Source organism: Notolepis coatsorum (genome assembly GCF_963971535.1).
Source record: "Notolepis coatsorum genome assembly, chromosome: 5".
NCBI classification, from domain to species: Eukaryota; Metazoa; Chordata; class Actinopteri; order Aulopiformes; family Paralepididae; genus Notolepis; species Notolepis coatsorum.
Genome location: NC_140169.1, coordinates 35,724,984 through 35,745,413, shown reverse-complemented (window position 1 = coordinate 35,745,413; position 20,430 = coordinate 35,724,984). Strand labels below are relative to the sequence as shown.

Sequence of the window (20,430 nt, the reverse complement as noted above, 5' to 3'; positions counted from 1 at the left end):
TTCTATCCCATTTAATTGTCGCTTATATAGAAAAGAAGAAAATAACAAACATCTAACTGAAGTGGGAAACCAACTCAGAATACATAAATAGAGTTTATTCTGGAGCATAACGCCACAACATTGACTGCTCAATATCATCCTTGATTTCATCCAGAGTGATATTCTCCTTCGAAATATTATTTCGCGGTCACGCTGTTACTGCTGCCATGATCACCTGTGAAGAGGCTCATTTACATAGAAAGGGGAGATGCCAATTGCACCGGACGCAATGCTGAAGCAACGCATGGGCCACCTTCATTTCACCCGCTGCACGTCCTTTGAGAGCGATATGCATCGGAAAAAGCAGCGCAAACACTTTGTGGATTCCGCCCTTGGTCTCAGAGTGGAATTAAGATAAGATAAGATAAGATAAGATATTCCTTTATTGATCCCCTTGGGGAAATTCAGGCATCATAGCAGCATGGGGGGGAGGGGGGGAGGGGTACAGGTAGTAAAACAACACAGTATACAGGTAGTAAAAGACAACACAGGCAGTGTAAACAATTTGATCAATATGGTCAATATAATTTACTATCTGACTAGCTGAGGAATATTCACATTATTCTTCACAGTGTCACATGAGGTGCAGTATGCAAGAGGTAGTGTTATAATAATTTACTATCTACTGAGTATACATTAATCAAAGTACCAGGGTAGTCTACTTTGTCCCCCTTGGGTTCCTATAAGTCCCAGGTCAATGTCTGGTAACAGTCGCTGTCGCTGCCCCCTGTTGTGGGGCCTGGAGGCTGCTAGTCGCTGCCCACTGTTGTGGAGCCTGATGGCCGCTGGTATGAAGGACTGTCCGAGGCGGTTAGTTGAGTGTCGGGGGGGGATGAGTCTGTGGCTGAACGAGCTTCTCATCTTGACTAGCTCGTCGTAGAGGGGGTGGTAGGGGTTCTCCATGATGGCATCCAGCTTCCTTATCATCCCCCTCTCTGCCATCACCTCAAGTCTAGGTAGCTCGACTCCCACCACAGAGCTAGCCTTCCTCACCAGCTTGTTGAGCTTGTTGGTGTCCCTTGAGTTTATTAATGTCTTTGCTAATGTTTCGTTCGGACAGGTGAGAGTTGTATGATTAAGCAGTAGCTCACGACAGTTATTATTATATCACGACAGGTTGTGGTATATGGTTATTATTATATCACGACAGGACGTAGTATACTTATTATTATATCACGACATGCCGTGGTATATGGTTATTATTATATCACGACAGGCCGTGGTATATGGTTATTATTATATCACGAGAGACTGTGGTATATGGTTATTATTATATCACAACAGTGTTATGGTTTGTAATCAACCCCAACAGCACGGCACAGACAGAGTTAGCCAAAAACCAGGGCGTATTTATTTCCAAAAACAGAGAAGAGCAAAACAACAAAAAACACAAGGGGAGAATGTCCTTGGGCAGAGTAGTCTGCGGCTCTGCAGCTTGGCTCAGAGCAGAGACGGCACTGTGGCGTTGCGCCTCTGACTCTGCGGCTCTGCAGCTACTTGGAGATCCGCTCGGGAAGGAACAGAGAGAGAGAGAATGTCAACAAACGAGCGTATGGAAAACGAGGCAGTCCAGTCTTATTTAGCTGAGTCCAGTACTAACAAAAGCGACACATCTTCAGTGTTTACCAAAACACACAAAAAACAGAAAGGTCCCGAGTCCAGGAAAATGCGAGGAAAAAACAAAGCATCCAAAAAGTACGTTTCCAAAAACTCACAAGGCGCAATTGCGCAAAGCGGTCAACGAGGCACAGATCCAACGGAAGGCAGAGAGGAGCAACAACGGCGACTTCCATAGACGTCCTGGAGAAAACAGACGAGGAACAACACAGGAGGAAAACAAGCAGCAGCTAGTGGTAAGCCAAAACGACCCGACACCGAACGTTCAGAACCCCAGAGAATATAAGGGCTCCACCGAGCTGATTTGAAACTCACTTCAGGTGCGCGAAGGTAATTGGTAACTGGAAGCGTGCGTAATCGGACCAATCCTCACAGACAGGCCGTGGTAGTTGGTTATTATTATATCACGACAGGCCGTGGTATATGGTTATTATTATATCACGACAGGCCGTGGTATATGGTTATTATTATATCACGACAGGACGTAGTATATGGTTATTATATCACAACAGGCCGTGGTATATGGTTATTATATCACAACAGGCCGTGGTATATGGTTATTATATCACAGCTAAGGGCTGTTGTTCTTGGCCTGCTATGGAGTCTGCTCTCATACCAGTGTTCAGTTCAAAATCATAATCATTGTTCTGATTTATATTGAAATCACGATTATTAAACACGATTACTCATTGGGTTTGAGAACATCACATGACTGAATTTGTTTGACTTTTTCTTCTCGACCAAAGGTTGCCTTTTTGTCATCTTCTACAAGTTACCAAAGATGTTTTAAAATAACCAGAGACATGTGCCGTGGCTCCCTCCTCCCTCTCCACACAAGCTAAAACAGTTTGGGAGGGGCGCCGCGGAGCACACCGCTGTGAAGGAAGGGTGCACTGCATTTACAACTCAGAGAGTGAACTCCCTTTGAGGAACAGCTTCGCGAGCTGACAGATAACTCATTCGAGAGCAACACGGCATGCGCTACGATAATCGTTTGATCTCAATTACCTTGTTTCCATGATCGTGGGAAGCCAGAATCTTAATTGAAATTGAAACTGGATTAATCGCCCCGCCCTGCTGGGCAGTATATGAGGTATATCTTACATCTGCTCGGCCTGCTGCTGTCTTTCAGTTATTGGCTCCGTTCTCTTCTCTTTCCCAAATGTATCCATTTCATTTTTCATCATTATCTTCATTATCTCCATCCTCCATCCTCTCTCTCTCTCTCTCTCTCTCTCTCTCTCTCTTCTCTCTCTCTCTCTCTCTCTCTCTCTCTCTCTCTCTCTCTCTCCCTCTCTCTCCCTCTCTCTCTCTCTCTCTCTCTCTCTTTCTCTCTCTCTCTCTCTCTCTCTCTCTCTCTCTCTCTCTCTCTCTCTCTCTCTCTCTCTCTCTCTCTCTCTCTCTCTCTCTCTCTCCGTCTCATTAGGACTCCTAACATTGACCGGTTAGCATCAGAGGGAGTCAAGCTGACTCAGCACATTGCTGCTGCGCCTCTCTGCACCCCCAGTAGAGCTGCCTTCGTCACTGGCCGCTACGCCCTGCGCTCAGGTACCACGCACGCACGCACACACACACACACACAACACACACACACACACACACACACACACACACACACACACACACACACACACACACACACACACACACACACACACACACACACACACACACACACACACACACACACACACACACACGGACGTGCACACGCATACATCCCTACAAGCCATAAGTCCACTAATTAAACCATGCATTGCAAGCTTTCACTGGTGTACACACAGAATTTAAAGCCACAAAAAAGGCACTTTTCTTTAACTTTTAAATGTGTGATATATTCACATATATCTATAAATCTTAGAAGGCAGGCCCTCTAGCAGCGGCATCAACGTGAGCAGAGTGTGCGACACGGGCTGCTTGGTCTGAGGCGGGGGAGTCCGATGGCGAGCCCGTCCTGCTGGAGTGGATACGGGACGTGTCCTCATTGATGGACTGACGCGCTCGCTAGCGCAACTAGCTGCTAACGTAGGACATTAGTTATCTGCCAGGTCGGCCAGAGGAGCAAAGCCATTTTCCTTCAAGTTCACTCTCGGAGTGGAAAAAGGGGGATGGAGGGATGGAGAGCCTTCTCTTTCCTTCTAGCACTGAAGACCAGGTTGTGGGCCTCTGCCATTTTACAGGCTCTCCGACACAGAGACACAACAGAGATGATGCTGAATACAAAGCTCTCAGACACAGAGACACAGCAGAGATGATGCTGAATACAAAGCTCTCAGACACAGAGACACAGCAGAGATGATGCTGAATACAAAGCTCTTCGACACAGAGACACAGGCAGAGAGGATGCTGAATACAAAGCTCTCCGACATAGAGGAGGAGATTTGAGGAAATACAAATTGTTGTACATTTGTATTGTATTTGTTTTTTCCAGGACCCCAGGAAGACTAGAGGCTCTTTCATGTGTCTCTAATGGGGATCATTTAATAAACATAATAAACAGAGACACAGGCAGAGAGGATGCTGAATACAAAGCGCTTTATTGAAGAGAGTGGCAGGATGGTACAAACCAGAGCAGATGGTTAAATGACATGTGTCGCTCTCCTCGGTGTGTGTGTGTGTGTGTGAGGATGGCCAATTTAACCTGTGAACATTACCTCAATGTACAACATGTGTACAGCCACACCTGCTCCCAGGTCTGATTAACTTAAACCAGCCATCTCCGCACACCACAGATGTTATTGTGATTTTAAGACAAGTTTATGCCACTGATATAATGATATTATTACGTGAACATCTTACTTTAAGTTGGCATTTCAGGGCTCTAGATTGCAAGCAAACTGTAACTACGGCCTGTAATAACATGCCTCCCTGACTGGAATATGCAACTGGTAATTTTGTGTTGTCAAAAAATGTTGTAGAAGAAACAGCGCAGCTCAGAGCTGAAACAGCTCATTCATTGTGAAGACTTTGCCTGTTCAACCCATTCAAGCGAGCAAGTGTCAAAGTTAAGCTGCGAGAGGAGTAAGAAGAGAATGACGAGGGGGAGACTTGCAGCCACTGGATAACGACACACGTACTCCTGTCTCATCCCCTCCCGAGTCTGATGCGTGACACTGAGCCTCTCCCTTTCAGCACGTAGATGAAAATATTTGCTCAGTGGAGGAGGAGAATGAAATGGTTATTCATTTGACATACCGGCTTGTTCACGTTATTAACGGGCTCTCCTCTCTCATTCGGCTTAAACCCAAAACGTTCCCACACCAGAGCTGCGGAATGCGGCTTTGAAACCAAGTCCATTTAATCTTCCAAACTTCAAGTTCAAGTTCTTTAATGGTTGTCATACAGAAGTACAGAATACTTTCATACAAAATGCTTCTTACTGTTACGCTCCAGAGACTGTGCTAGACAAGATAGTATCAAATAACATAATAACATAATATAGCATGAATTTAGAAGAAGAAAAATGAGGTCACAGTGTTCGGTATAGACATATGTACAATGTTCTGAGTTACCATATAATATACAATACACAATACTATGCAGTGTACTAATGTACAGTACTATCTAGTGCAAAGCAGAAATGGGATGAGGTACAATTTTAGGTACAATTTACCGTAAGGTGTACGAGTTGTAGTGCAATCCTTCATCCATAAATATAAAGTGTGGGGAGTGGGTGCTACAGTGTGTTTGTTTAAAGTGGGTGTGTGCTATAAAGTGTGTGGAGTGGGTGCTACAGTGTGTTTGTTTAAAGTGAGTGTGTGCGTGTGGATGTGTGTGCTATGTGCGTTTGGTGGTTGTTGTTGTGTAGTGTTCATTCATTGTTCGTTTAGCAGCCTGATGGCCTGGGGATAGAAGCTTCTTCTGAGTCTTTCTGTGCTCGCCTTGAGACTCCGGTATCGCTTGCCTGACCGCAGCAGTTCAAAGAGGCAGTTGTTCGGGTGACTGGAGTCTTTAATGATTCTCTTAGCCTTGCCCTTCGGTCTGGAATTGTAGTCATCAGGAAAAACACCCTTTTAGAATCAAGTAACGCGTTATCTCTACACGTCACCTGGCTGGTTCACTGTTGCATGCCGTTCCACTCTCTGTGTGTGTTTGTGGGAGGCACTGCCGCTGAGCCCCGCCTCCCTGCCGCTGAGCCCCGCCTCGCTGCCGCTGTGCCCCGCCTCCCTGATGCTGAGCCCCGCCTCCCTGACGCTGAGCCCTGCCTCCCTGCCGCTGAGCCCCGCCTCGCTGCCGCTGAGCCCCGCCTCCCTGCCGCTGAGCCCCGCCTCCCTGACACTGAGCCCCGCCTCCCTGTCGCTGAGCTCCGCCTCCCTGCCACTGAGCCCTGCCTCCCTGCCGCTGAGCCCCGCCTCCCGCAGAGAGTAGACTGAGACGAGAGGGACAGAAGTAGTGCGTGCGACAGGCCGAAATGTTGGTGACATTCTATGTAAACAAACATGCACAATATTAAATAATCAAGCTCGGCCGAACACTTCTTTATCCACCGCAAGGATCGTACAGCAGAGTCCGGTAAACAACGTGGAGGAGGTATTGCCTTCATGTTTAACAACAATTGGAGCGATCCAACTAACGTGAAGGAATTATCCAACCACTGCTGCCCAGACCTGGAATATATAACCATCAAGTGTCGTCCTTTCTTCCTCCCAAGGGAGTTAACGGCGATCATCCTTGTCGGAGTGTATATTCCACCGCAAGCCAGTAACAACGTCGCGCTCTCCAGACTCCACGACGAGGTAAATAGAATACAAGCGGCGAACGTTAACGCCGCCATTTTAGTGCTGGGTGATTTCAATAGCGCCAATCTGAGAAAGGTATTACCTGACTTCTATCAGCATGTGACTTGCAACACCAGAGGCGGTAACATCCTAGATCACTGTTACACGCAATTTAAAGGTGGCTACAAGGCTCATTCTGATAGTGGCTTTGGTAAATCAGATCACGCGTCCATTTTTCTTTCACCAATGTACAAACAGAGAATCAAAAGTACTCCTGTAGTCTCGCGAGAGGTGCAGAAATGGGATTTGACGTCAGAGGAGACGCTCCAGGCTGCGTTTGACTGCACAGACTGGAATGTGTTCCGCGACACAGATAACATTAATGTCTACACGGAGACAGTGCTGGACTATGTTTGTACTTTGGTGGAAGAAACAATCCCCACTACCAAAATGAGAGTTTACCCAAATCAAAAACCCTGGGTAGACAAATCCGTCCGTGAAGCTCTGAGAGAGCGCACCAAAGCATACAACGACGGCCTAGTGGCAGGCAACATGAATGACCACAAGGTGGCGCGATACAACGTAAGGAGGACAGTGTCAGAGGCCAAACGGCGCTACAGGGATAAAATTGAACTCCAGTTTGAACAAGCTGACTCTAGAGCTATGTGGCAGGGGCTCAAAACGATGACAGACTACAAAGGCGCCTCCCTCAAACTGAACAGTGACATCTCCTTAGCAAATGACCTCAATACCTTCTATGCAAGGTTTGATGCTGGTAATAACAACACCAGCTCACAAGCCACGGCAATGGGGGGGGGGGGTCAGCTGCTGATGGAGGCGCAGTGTTCAGGGTAACAGAGCATGAGGTGAGGCGGACCTTTAAAAAAGTGAATATCAGGAAGGCAGCAGGTCCGGACGGCATCCCCGGCCGCATCCTAAAAGTCTGTGCCGACCAACTGGCCCCAGTATTCACTGACATATTTAACCTGTCCTTAGAACAGGCTGTCATCCCCACCTGCCTGAAGAAGTCCACTATTATCCCTGTACCCAAAAAATCCAAGCCTGCTTGCCTCAACGACTACCGCCCTGTAGCTCTCACCTCCATAGCCATGAAGTGCTTTGAGAAGCTAGTAAAGGGCTACATCTGCTCCTCCCTCCCCATCAACATGGACCCCCTGCAATTTGCATACCGCCCCAACAGGTCCACGGAGGACGCCATAGCCCATGTGCTGCACACAGCAGCATCACACCTGGACAAGAGGCAGGGGAACTATGTGAGAATGCTATTCATCGACTACAGCTCGGCATTCAATACCATAGTCCCCTCCATACTCATAGCCAAGCTCAGGGACCTGGGCTTGGGCTATGACCTCTGCCAGTGGGTCTTGGACTTCCTGACTGGCAGACCCCAGGTGGTGAGAGCAGGCAACTGCACCTCCTCATCCATCACCCTCAACATAGGGGCCCCCCAGGGCTGTGTTCTGAGTCCCCTCCTCTACTCCCTGTACACACACGACTGTGTGGCTCAGCGGAGTAGCAATACAATCATCAAATTTGCTGACGACACAGTGGTGGTGGGCCTGATCTCTGCCAACGACGAGAGGGCCTACCTGGAAGAGGTCAAGGTCCTGGCGGGATGGTGCCAGGAAAACAGCCTCTCCCTGAACGTCAGCAAAACAAAGGAGATGATTGTGGACTTCAGGAGGTCGGGGGTCAAGGACTACAGCCCCCTCAGCATCGACGGGGCACCGGTTGAGAGAGTCAACAGCTTTAAGTACCTCGGAGCCTACATATCCGAGGACTTGACATGGACCACACACATTGACAGTGTTGTGAAGAAGGCACGACAACGCCTCTACTTCCTCAGGCGCCTAAGGAAGTTCCAAGTCAGTCAGAAGATCCTTAAGAACTTCTACTCATGTACAATAGAGAGCATCTTGACCGGCAACATCACCTCCTGGTTTGGGAATAGCACTGCACAAGACCGAAGCAGACTACAAAGAGTGACACGTTCAGCCGAACGCACAATTGGAGGGGGGCTCCCCACCCTCCAGAACATTTACAACAAGCGTTGCAAGGGCAAGGCTAAGAGAATCATTAAAGACTCCAGTCACCCGAACAACTGCCTCTTTGAACTGCTGCGGTCAGGCAAGTGATACCGGAGTCTCAAGGCGAGCACAGAAAGACTCAGAAGAAGCTTCTATCCCCAGGCCATCAGGCTGCTAAACGAACAATGAACACTACACAACAACAAACCACCAAACGCACATAGCACACACATCCACACGCACACACTCACTTTAAACAAACACACTGTAGCACCCACTCCACACACTTTATAGCACACACCCACTTTAAACAAACACACTGTAGCACCCACTCCCCACACTTTATATTTATTGATGAAGGATTGCACTACAACTCGTACACCTTACTGTAAATTGTACCTAAATTGTACCTCATCCCATTTCTGCTTTGCACTATATAGTACTGTACATTAGTACACTGCATAGTATTGTATATTATATGGTAACTCAGAACATTGTACATATGTCTATACCGAACACTGTGACCTCATTTTCTTCTTCTAAATTACATGCTATACTATGTTATTTGATACTATCTTGTCTAGCACAGTCTCTGGAGCGTAACAGTAAGAAGCATTTTGTATGAAAGTATTCTGTACTTCTGTATGACAACTATTAAAGAAACTTGAAACTTGAACTTGAAACTCATGTCCATATATTGTACAATAAGTCGATATAGTAATAGGGCTGCTTGATTATGTTATCTTTCTGTTATCTTCTAGGAGTTACTCCCACCTCCCTCTCGACACCAGCTGACACTACTGTTTGGGCTTGGGGCCAAGGAGCGGAACGCACCGCTGTGAAGGAAGGGGTCGCTGCATTTACAACACAACACAAAATGAGAGCGACACGTCAAACGGCACAATAATCGTTTTTTTCTCGATTATCTTGTTTTCATGATTGTGGGAAGACAACATTGTAATTGAAATTAAAACTCGATTAATCTCCCAGCCCTATTGGCCATGCCATCACCTGGTCACTCTACCTCCTCGGTTGGTCAACCTGCACCATCACCTGGTCACTCTACCTCCTCAGTCGGTCAACCTGGACCATCACCTGGTCTCACTACCTCCTCAGTTGGTCAACCTGGACCATCACCTGGTCTCACTACCTCCTCAGTTGGTCAACCTGGATAATAGATCATTCTGAGCACAGCCGAGCCTGATGTTGCAGATTGAGGTCATCAATCTAATGTTTCTATTGACAGCAGCTCAGTTCTGATGTGAATGAGCTCATTGTCCGACACCACCATGCTGTCTGGCAGCAGAAGTGCAGTACAGGTAATCAGAGACTTAAAATCACGGAGACAGGCTCAAAAACCAATTGGTCCGGATCTTAAATCAAGTCCATAATGCAGGGGAAAAAAGTTAAGAAAACACAGAGAACATGGAAAATCAATAAAACAACAGAACTGACAGCTCAGAATGCAGCCTCACCGTGTGTGTGTGTGTGTGTGTGTGTGTGTGTGTGTGTGTGTGTGTGTGTGTGTGTGTGTGTGTGTGCGCGCGCGCATGTCAGGTTTGGGTGCTATGGGTCGTGTGCAGGTTCTGTTGTTCCTAGGCGGGTCGGGGGGGCTGCCTCCCTCAGAGACCACCTTCGCTACGAGGCTCCAGCAGCAAGGATACAGTACTGGACTAGTGGGTAAGACACACATACAGTACACGCATGCTGTACACACACACACACACTCACACTATCTATCTATCTATCTATCTATCTATCTATCTATCTATCTATCTATCTATCTATCTATCTATCTATCTATCTATCTATCTATCTATCTATCTATCTATCTATCTATCTATCTATCTATCTATCTATCTATCTATCTATCTATCTATCTATCTATCTATCTATCTATCTATCTATCTATCTATCTATCTATCTATCTATCTATCTATCTATCTATCTATCTATCTATCTATCTATCTATCTATCTATCTATCTATCTATCTATCTATCTATCTATCTATCTATCTATCTATCTATCTATCTATCTATCTATCTATCTATCTATCTATCTATCTATCTATCTATCTATCTATCTATCTATCTATCTATCTATCTATCTATCTATCTATCTATCTATCTATCTATCTATCTATCTATCTATCTATCTATCTATCTATCTATCTATCTATCTATCTATCTATCTATCTATCTATCTATCTATCTATCTATCTATCTATCTATCTATCTATCTATCTATCTATCTATCTATCTATCTATCTATCTATCTATCTATCTATCTATCTATCTATCTATCTATCTATCTATCTATCTATCTATCTATCTATCTATCTATCTATCTATCTATCTATCTATCTATCTATCTATCTATCTATCTATCTATCTATCTATCTATCTATCTATCTATCTATCTATCTATCTATCTATCTATCTATCTATCTATCTATCTGTCTCGTCTGGTAGGTCACCCCTCTATTCATCTCTCTCTCTTTCTTTTTCTTTCTTTTTCTTTCTTTCTTTCTCTCTCTCTCTCTCTCTCTCTCTCTCTCTCTCTCTCTCTCTCTCTCTCTCTCTCTCTCTCTCTCTCTCTCTCTCTCTCTCTCTCTCTCTCTCTCTCTCTCTCTCTCTCTCTCTCTCTCTCTCTCTCTCTCTCTCTCTCTCTCTGTCTCTGTCTCTCTGTCTCTGTCTCTGTCTCTGTCTCTCTCTCTCTCTGTCTCTGTCTCTGTCTCTGTCTCTCTCTCTGTCTCTGTCTCTGTCTCTCTCTCTGTCTCTGTCTCTCTGTCTCTCTCCCCACACAGGTAAGTGGCATTTAGGAGTGAGTTGTCAGCATAGAGGGGACCACTGCCACCATCCCAACCAGCATGGCTTCAGCTACTTCTACGGCCTTCCCTTCACGCTGTTTAATAACTGTGTGCCTGGGGAGGGCAGAGACGTCCTGGTGGACATCCAGAACTCCCTCCGCAACCTCTCCCTGGTCCTGGGAGTAGCCCTGCTCACCCTGGTACGTGGCATGGCCAGAGACTGTTTATTTAATGAAGAGACAGACCACTGAAGTTTTGAATGGGGAAATCTGTAACACAGCATAACACATCACAGCGATGGCAGTGAAACCACAACAAAAACATATTAACAGAAAATAATTAAATGTGATGTTTAGTTTAAGAGACTTTTCTTAAACTTAAGGATCTCTTTCACTGTCTCTCTCTCTAGGTTTTCATCCGTGTTATTGGCCTACTGGAGGTCAACCTGTGTCTCCTGGCTATGCTGACCTGTCTCAGTATCGTAGCAACAGCCGTCTGGTTCGTGCCCTTTGAACTCCTGGCCACCTGGAACTGCATCATCATGAGGAACCAGGGAGTTATCGAGCAGCCAATGACAGTGGAGACGCTGCCCCAAAGGCTACTGGGAGAGGCTCAGAGCTTTATAAAGAAGTAGGATAGGTCTTACACACACACACACACACACACACACACACACACACACACACACACACACACACACACACACACACACACACACACACACACACACACACACACACACACACACACACACACACACACACACACACACACACACACACTGTACACGCATACAAACACATACACACACACACACACACACACACACACACTGTACACACATACAAACACATACACACATGCACAAACAAACAAACAAACACACACACACATTTAGTCATTTAGCTGACACTTTTATCCAAAACAATGTGTGTACAACAGGGGGTACATCTCTGGCGGCTAAGGGTAAGTGGTATGGTATCTAGCAGTGCCAAATGTGAGTGCTACATAGTATAGTAGTATAGACATAGTAGCATAGTAGGTAGTAGGCTACGTAGTAGATATTAGTATAGACATAGTAGCATAGTCGATATTAGTATAGACATAGTAGCATAGTAGATATTAGTATAGACATAGTAGCATAGTAGATATTAGTATAGACATTACATTTACATTTACATTTAGTCATTTAGCTGACGCTTTTATCCAAAGCGACTTACAAGTTCTGTGCGACAAGACAGCAAGAAGGGTATAACTCTATCAGCTGAGTAACAATGTTCATCAAAGTGTTGCGTGTTACAGTGTAGGTTAGTTTATTAGGACAAGTGCATGACATTAAAGTGGAGATGAAGCAGTGAGCAATGTGATCCTAGTTTGTTTGTTGTGTACCTTGTGTAAGACAGGGTTCTATAATCAAATGTGAAATCTATCTTATTTGTCTGAAAAATATAATATAATATCCCTGTTTTCAACATGGGCGCCGCCATTTTGTTGCTGACGTCATGGCTGACGTCATGCCGGGGGTTGGGTGTATACACTCTGGTTAGCTGCCTATATTGAATGGGTCAGTCAGCAAATAAAATGTTGCCTACAAAACAACGGGACCGCGGTGGTTCTGTTTGTATTGCTCCTGGCTGTTCAAACTAATTTTACCATGTGAGAGAGAGGAAAGTTGGTTAATTTCCACAAACTACCAGTGAAAAAAACAGTGTTGTCGACATGTTGGCTCGGGCTGGCTGCACTCAGGCGGCGCGACCAGCCTGTTGGACAGGGAAGGAGGATCTGCAGCGAACACTTCATTGCCTCGGATTATGTTGTTGGGGTGGGATGTTTGTCCAGAAGACCACTAATCAGCTGAAGCCGGACGCGGTTCCCTCGGTCTTCGACAGACAGACCGGCGTTAGCTCTCGGGAGCGATCGCTAGCTAGTTGGCACCAGCCGGGGCCCGGCGTTAGCTCTCGCTAGCTAGCGTTAGCAACCGGAGCGTCGCGGAGCATTCAGCCTGCTGGCTACCTAGACCCACTTCAACCAGCGTCGCGGAGCATTCAGCCTGCTGGCTACCTAGACCCACTTCAACCAGCGTCGCGGAGCATTCAGCCTGCTGGCTACCTAGACCCACTTCAACCAGCGTCGCGGAGCATTCAGCCTGCTGGCTACACAAGCTGTGTAGCCAGCAGGCTGAATGCTCCGCGACGCTCCGGTTGCTAACGCTAGCTAGCGAGAGCTAACGCCGGGCCCTGAGAGCTAACGCCGGTCTGTCTGTCGAAGACCGAGGGAACCGCGTCCGGCTTCAGCTGATTAGTGGTCTTCTGGACAAACATCCCACCCCAACAACATAATCCGAGGCAATGAAGTGTTCGCTGCAGATCCTCCTTCCCTGTCCAACAGGCTGGTCGCGCCGCCTGAGTGCAGCCAGCCCGAGCCAACATGTCGACAACACTGTTTTTTTCACTGGTAGTTTGTGGAAATTAACCAACTTTCCTCTCTCTCACATGGTAAAATTAGTTTGAACAGCCAGGAGCAATACAAACAGAACCACCGCGGTCCCGTTGTTTTGTAGGCAACATTTTATTTGCTGACTGACCCATTCAATATAGGCAGCTAACCAGAGTGTATACACCCAACCCCCGGTATGACGTCAGCAACAAAATGGCCGCGCCCATAATGCTAAATGCTTCAGAAATGTACACAACAAATCGTTTTTTCTTAGAAACTGCTTATTTTTATAACGTGACTTCTTCTGTGGCTTATCTAAATACTAATGTGATGCTATGAATATGTATTTATCGCACTGCTTCATTTCCACTTTAAGGTTAGTCGGGGTTAGATTTTTTAATTTTTTTTTTTATCATTTCAGATAATGGTTGAAGAAGTGAGTCTTTAGTCGACGGCGAAAGATTGGACGGGATTCGGCTGTCCTAACTGGGATGGGTAGTTCATTCCACCATTGTGGGGCAAGGACTGAGAATAGGCGGCTTCTCTTTGATGACCCTCCGGGAGCTTGGATAGGAGTAGATCTGAGGCGGCCAGAAGATGCAGAGCGTAGGGGTCTTGAGGGTGTGTAGTTAGAGACCATTGACCGGAGGTAGGCGGGAGCGGTTCCCTTTGCCGCACGGTATGCTAGGTCGAGGGCCTTGAAGCGGATACGTGCAGCAATGGGGAGCCAGTGCAGGTCCCTAAGAAGTGGGGTGACATGGGCCGACTTCGGTAGGTTTGAGATCAGGCGGGCCGCTGCATTTTTAATGAGTTGAAGAGGCTTGGTGGCAGTGGCCGGGAGGCCAGCTAGCAGTGCGTTGCAGTAGTCGAGGCGGGAGATGACTGTTGATTGGACGAGGAGTTGGGTGGCTTCTTTTGTCAGGAAGGGGCGTATCCTTCTGACGTTGCTCAGGAGGAATCTGCAGGTTCTGGTTGTCGCTGCGATGTGAGCAGAGAAGTTCAACTGGTCGTCGAGGACAACACCAAGGTTCTTGGCGGTCTGCGACGCGGTCACAGCTGCATTCTCGACTGTGATGGAGAGGTCGGTCAGGGGGGAGGATTTGGCCGGCAGGTGGAGCAATTCTGTTTTGCTTAGGTTCAGTTTGAGGTGGTTGGTCGTCATCCAGGCGGAGATGTCGGACAGACAGGCCGAGATCCGCTCAGAGACATGGATATCTGAGGGAGGGAAGGAGAGGAAGAGTTGAGTATCATCGGCATAACAATGATATGAGAAGCCATGAGACGTGATAATGTTACCCAGTGAGTTTAGTGTAGAGGGAGAAGAGAAGGGGTCCTAGGACCGAGCCCTGGGGGACACCCGTCCGGAGGGGGCGGGTGGCCGACAGAGTCCCTCTCCATGACACTTGGTAGGAGCGGTCATTGAGGTATGATGTCAGCCATGTCAGCGCAGATCCAGCCACTCCCATTCCTGCGAGGGCCGCGAGGAGGATCTGATGGTTGACTGTGTCGAAGGCTGCAGATAGATCTAGGAGAATCAGGACAGAGGAGAGGCCTTTCGCTTTTGCTAAGTGAAGTGCCTCTGTGACCGCAATGAGGGCCGTTTCTGTGGAGTGGCCAGTCCGGAAGCCAGACTGATTGGGGTCTAGGAGGTCATTCTGTAAGAGATAAGCAGTAAGTTGGTTGGATACAGCACGTTCAAGTGTTTTAGAAAGGAAGGAGAGAAGAGAGACAGGGCGATAGTTGGCTATGACGGTGGGGTTCAGGGTTGGTTTTTTTATGAGGGGCGTGACTCTGGCTTGTTTTAGGGAGGTGGGGACCACCCCCGAGTTGAGTGAGGAGTTGATGGTTGCAGTTAGGAATGGGAGGATGTCCGGTGCTATGGTCTGGAGGAGTGGGGAGGGTAGCTGGTCCAGCTGGCATGTAGTCGGACGGTTCGACGTTACCAGTGTCAGGGTCTCGGCTTCTGTAATGGGAGAGAAAGATGACAGAGTGAAGGATGAGGTTCTCGATTCAGCGTTTGGAATGGGTGGGGGTTGGGAGAAGGAGCTGCGGATGTTCTCCACTTTTTCCTCAAAGAAGATCGCAAAGTCTTCGGCAGAAAAAGATGAGGGAGGAGTCTTCGGCAGAAAAAGATGAGGGAGGAGGAGGTGGGGGGGGAGTGAGGAGGGAGGACATGGTAGCATGCAGTTTGCGAAGATTCTTGGCAGAGGCCTCGATCCTATGGTGAAAGAAAGAAGCTTTGGCATTAGTAATGGTTTTGGAGAATGTTAACAGGAGGTTGTGATATGTGTCGATGTCAGCAGTGAGGCGTGACTTTCTATACTTCCTCTCAGCCGCTCTCAGGACCTGTCTTTGTTCTCTCACTGCATCCGTCAGCCATGGACTGGGTGGGGAACGGCGGGCAGGTTTCTCAACGAGGGGACAGAGCTTGTCGAAGGAGGTTGCAAGGGCTGAGAGGAGGGTGGAGGTTGCCATCTCTGTGGGGAGAGCAGAGAAGGTGTCACTCAAAGGTAGAGCGGATATTATGTCAGAGGAGAGGGTGGAGGGGGATAGGGAGGGCAGGTTGCGTCTGAGTGAGGCGGTTTGACATAGTAGCGTAGTAGATATTAGTATAGACATAGTAGCATAGTAGATAGTAGTATAGACATAGTAGCATAGTAGATATTAGTATAGACATAGTAGCATAGTAGATAGTAGTATAGACATAGTAGCATAGTACCAGTGTTGTGCTAGTTACTGAAAAATAGTAACTCAGTTACTTTACTAGTTACTTCATTTCAAAGTAACTTCGTTACTGTACTAGTTACTTACACCCAAAAGTAATGAGTTACTGTGAAAAGTAACTATTTAGTTATTTAAAAAAAAGATAAAAAAAAAAGATTGCTCCCGAGTCCCATGCCCTATAGTACTCAAAATCGGTTGATCAACTTGACAGTTTCCATTCACATCACCGAACTCTGCTAAGCAATGTGGTCTAGATACAAACACAAATCTGACACAAACAAATGTTGTCCCGAGTCATATAATAAGAAGTGCGCCGGTTGAAGGAACAGCCTTGATGTCGCCGGAGCGTTTCATTATAACCATTATAATTCAAGGGTACTACGACTATGCTTGCACCTCATGGTACCAAAGCACCTCAAAGGCGCTTAAAACAAAATTACAAACATCACAAAACAAACTGGTCAGACTACTACTTGACCTGAACCCCAGAACCCACCTCACCCCTGCCCACTTTGACAACCTAGGATGGCTTAGAGTAGACGACAGAGTACAGCAACTTGCAATGGGCCTGGTCTACAAGATACACTATACGACCGGGGTACCCATGTACATGTCAAAATACTTCCCAAAGGTCAGTGAATACCACAACCACTACACCAGAGGAAGCTCAACAAATCATGTAAAACCCAGATTCGGCTCAAACAAGGGACTAAACACGTTTCGCAATTATGCCACAACAATGTGGAACGCCCTACCCAAAGCTAGGGGTAACTACTGTATATTTGAATACCGTTTATGTCACAAATGTATCAGTACTAAATACCTATATGTCCCTATGCCATAAATGTCATGTATGTTGTGTATGTCATAAATGTCTATATGAATTGAAAATGGGGGACCCTGATGGAAACAAGACAAACGTCTTTCTCTGGTCTGCATCCCCTTATGTATTGAGCCGTACTGTATTGTACCCATTCTGCAATCTGTTAAATAAAGTTTTCATTCATTCATTCATTCATTCATTCACCATCTTGCAAGTTGCAACGTTGTTTAAGATATCAATCAAAGCATTGCAGCGTTAGAATAGTTAGGATATCAATTGTGCATGAAAGGACTATATTTATATTGTTTGGTTAGTATTATATGAGATTCCCTGGCAGATTTCGTACAGTCAAAATCCGTTGATCAACTTGAGTTTCACTCACCAAAGTCTGCGGTGGTTGAGATGTAGTAACGTTACGTTAGTCCAGTTGACTCCAGCAGCGCCTCAAACATGTTCTTTATCTCGTTTCCATGTTGTATATTAATTATCTCTCCAAGTAGTTGCTAAATGGTTTGTTAGTTTGTTACTGCGTTCTTTGTATGTAGATTCATAGCGAGCGTTTGTTTTGTTTACAATAGAGAGGGTCTATTTCTTTCCGTAGCCGCATTTCTTGCGCACTTCTGATTGGCCAGTGGCCAGACTCGCCTCGTATCATTCTACGCGGGTGGGGATGAGGATAATAATAATAATAATAATCACTACCGCTCGCTATCAATCTACGCCGTATATAACGCAAATAACGCAGTGACGAACCATTCAGTAACGTAAGTAGCGTTACTGAATTTCAAAAGTAATGCGTTAGAGTACTAGTTGCGGCAAAAAGTAACTTCGTTTCTGTAACGCGTTACTTTGTAACGCGTTAGTCCCAACACTGCATAGTACATAGTAGATAGTAGTATAAACATATTAACATATTAGCATAGTACATAGAAGGTAGTAGTATAAACATATTAGCATAGTAGATAGTAGTATAGACATAGTAGCATAGTAGGTAGTAGATAGTATTATAAACATAGTACAGTAGCATAGTACATAGTAGATAGTATTTTAAATATAGTAGCATAGTACATAGTAGATAGTAGTATAGACATATTAGCATAGTAGATGGTAGTATAGACATATTAGCATAGTGTCATGGCTGGACGTATAGTAGACAGGCAGTGATAGAGTGTGACACATAGTAGCTACTAGACCTGCTAGACCAGCTAGCAGAGCGTTGCAATAGTCAAGGCGTGACATGACTGTTCATTGCAGGAGGACGTGGCTGGCTTCTTTGGTCAGAAAGGGGCACTCATGTTGCTTGAGAAGAATCTGCTGGCTCTGGCTGTTGAGGCGTTGTGAGTAGAGAAGTCCAGTTGGTTGTCAAGGACTACACCTAGGTTGTTGGCGTTCGGCAACAGAGCCACGGCTACATTCTCCACAGTGATTGAAAGGTCGGTCAGTGGGGAGCACTCAGTTAGCAAGTGGAGTAGCTACGTTTTGCACAGGTTTAGCTTGAAGTGGTTGGTTGTCATCCAGGTGGAAATGTCGGACAGGTAGGCCGAGATCCATTTAGAGCCTTGGATGTCTGAGGAAGGAAAGGAGAGGAAGAGTTGAGTGTCATCATCAGCATAGCAGTAGGGCTGAACGATTAATCGATTTTAAATCGAAATCGCGATTTGGAATGATGCAATTAGCAAATCGCCAAAAAATCTTTTTAGAATTTTTTTATTTAACCAGGAAGTCCCATTGAGATACAAGGTCGGTTTGGGAGAGGGAGGTAAGGGGTTTTAGATTGTGTGTTGTGAAGTTTAGACTTCAGAGAGGGAGAGTAAAGTACAGAAAAAAAGGTACCGTTGGGTACCGGTATCGATTCCCAGGTAAAAATAAATATTTTCAGGCTCTGTGTCCAGAAAAGACCCACCTCGTAGGCCAGATGCAAGCCGCATTTTACAATAAACCTCTGTGGGGCTGCTTTAAAAAATAATAATTATAATCACAATATCTGTCCGAAAAATCGCAATTAGATTATCTCCCAAAATCGTGCAGCCCTAATAGCAGTGGTATGAGAAGACATGAGAAGTATTCTTGCATAGCCATACCTCTCTCCACACTAGTTACACTATGTTAAACAGTGACGATGCCCTTGCAAAATAGTGTCGCAGATAGTGGAAATGAGAATTCCGACTGAAATAGTTGGCATAATGGCATCTTATACCCACAGTCTCATGGCACCGATTCAGACTACATGAGAAGTGATAATGTTACCCAAAGATTTGGTGTCGAGAGAGAAGAGGAGGGGTCTAATGACCAATGGCCGAGTTATTCGCTAAGGCAACATGCGCTCCTCTGATGCAACCACCACTGCAAGGCACAGTCTGCTTCAATGTCCGGTCGCACGTTCCTGTTCAATGCAAATACCGGTATAGGTCAAGAAACCGTGCAGGGACTATTCATCTGTTTATTTAACAGTAATCACGAAGATCTGATCTACAGTACAAGAGGAAGTAGGACACAAAACAAGTAAGCCTCTACCGTAGGGGTGGACGGTATGGTCTAAAATGTATATCATGGTATAATTTGAAGCATAGACGGTAACGGTATATATCACGGTATCAGTGTTTCAGTTAGATTTTTTTTTTTGCCTGATAGGCAGGCTATATAAAGAATGACATCGTCAAGGCATGTAGATTTATAATATTTTAACTTAAAACTAGGCTACTTTGGCGTATACAGTCATTATATTCCAAATAAAATAAGTCCTGAGTCGAGACTCCGTGCTGCTCCCAACGAATCCCAATAGTATGCAACTGCAGAGCCGCAGAGCAGGGGCGCTTTCAGGTCCGGTCACAGGCCCGCTCAACAGCGCCCCCCACCCAACGGCTGAATTGCCAATGGCTGAATTGGAGTATTGCACTGTGCAGCCACAGCGGCCCCGCTCTGCCGGCTCTGCAGCTGGCTTCTCGCAAAATCCAGTATCCAGCCCCGCTCCCCAACCGTCGTTATCAGAACAGTACACACATATCATAATGTTCACGGCAAACTGTAGTTGATCACCAGGTATGTTTTATTAACGTAGAATAATTCATATAAGAAAAACGATAGGGAAATCTCTTACCTTTCTCCACTGGTTAAAAATGCCAGGAACTGAAATTGAAACTTGCTGTGCGCCGTGGTGATATGTGTTTATTATGAAATGACAATTGCGTGTTGACACGCCCACTGCGCGAAGCCTC

At 46.0% G+C, this 20,430-nt stretch overlaps 1 protein-coding gene across 1 annotated transcript in view; it reads left to right on the top strand.

The window, feature by feature from the left end:
* The window catches only part of arsh (arylsulfatase H), a 78,476-nt gene that overhangs the window by 21,138 nt on the left and 36,908 nt on the right, over positions 1-20,430 (top strand). The window contains exons 3-6 of the mRNA XM_084313779.1: positions 3,083-3,204; positions 9,980-10,102; positions 11,230-11,432; positions 11,642-11,862. Of these exons, the coding sequence (XP_084169905.1) occupies positions 3,083-3,204; positions 9,980-10,102; positions 11,230-11,432; positions 11,642-11,862 (669 nt within the window). The remainder of the gene's footprint in view (positions 1-3,082; positions 3,205-9,979; positions 10,103-11,229; positions 11,433-11,641; positions 11,863-20,430) is intronic.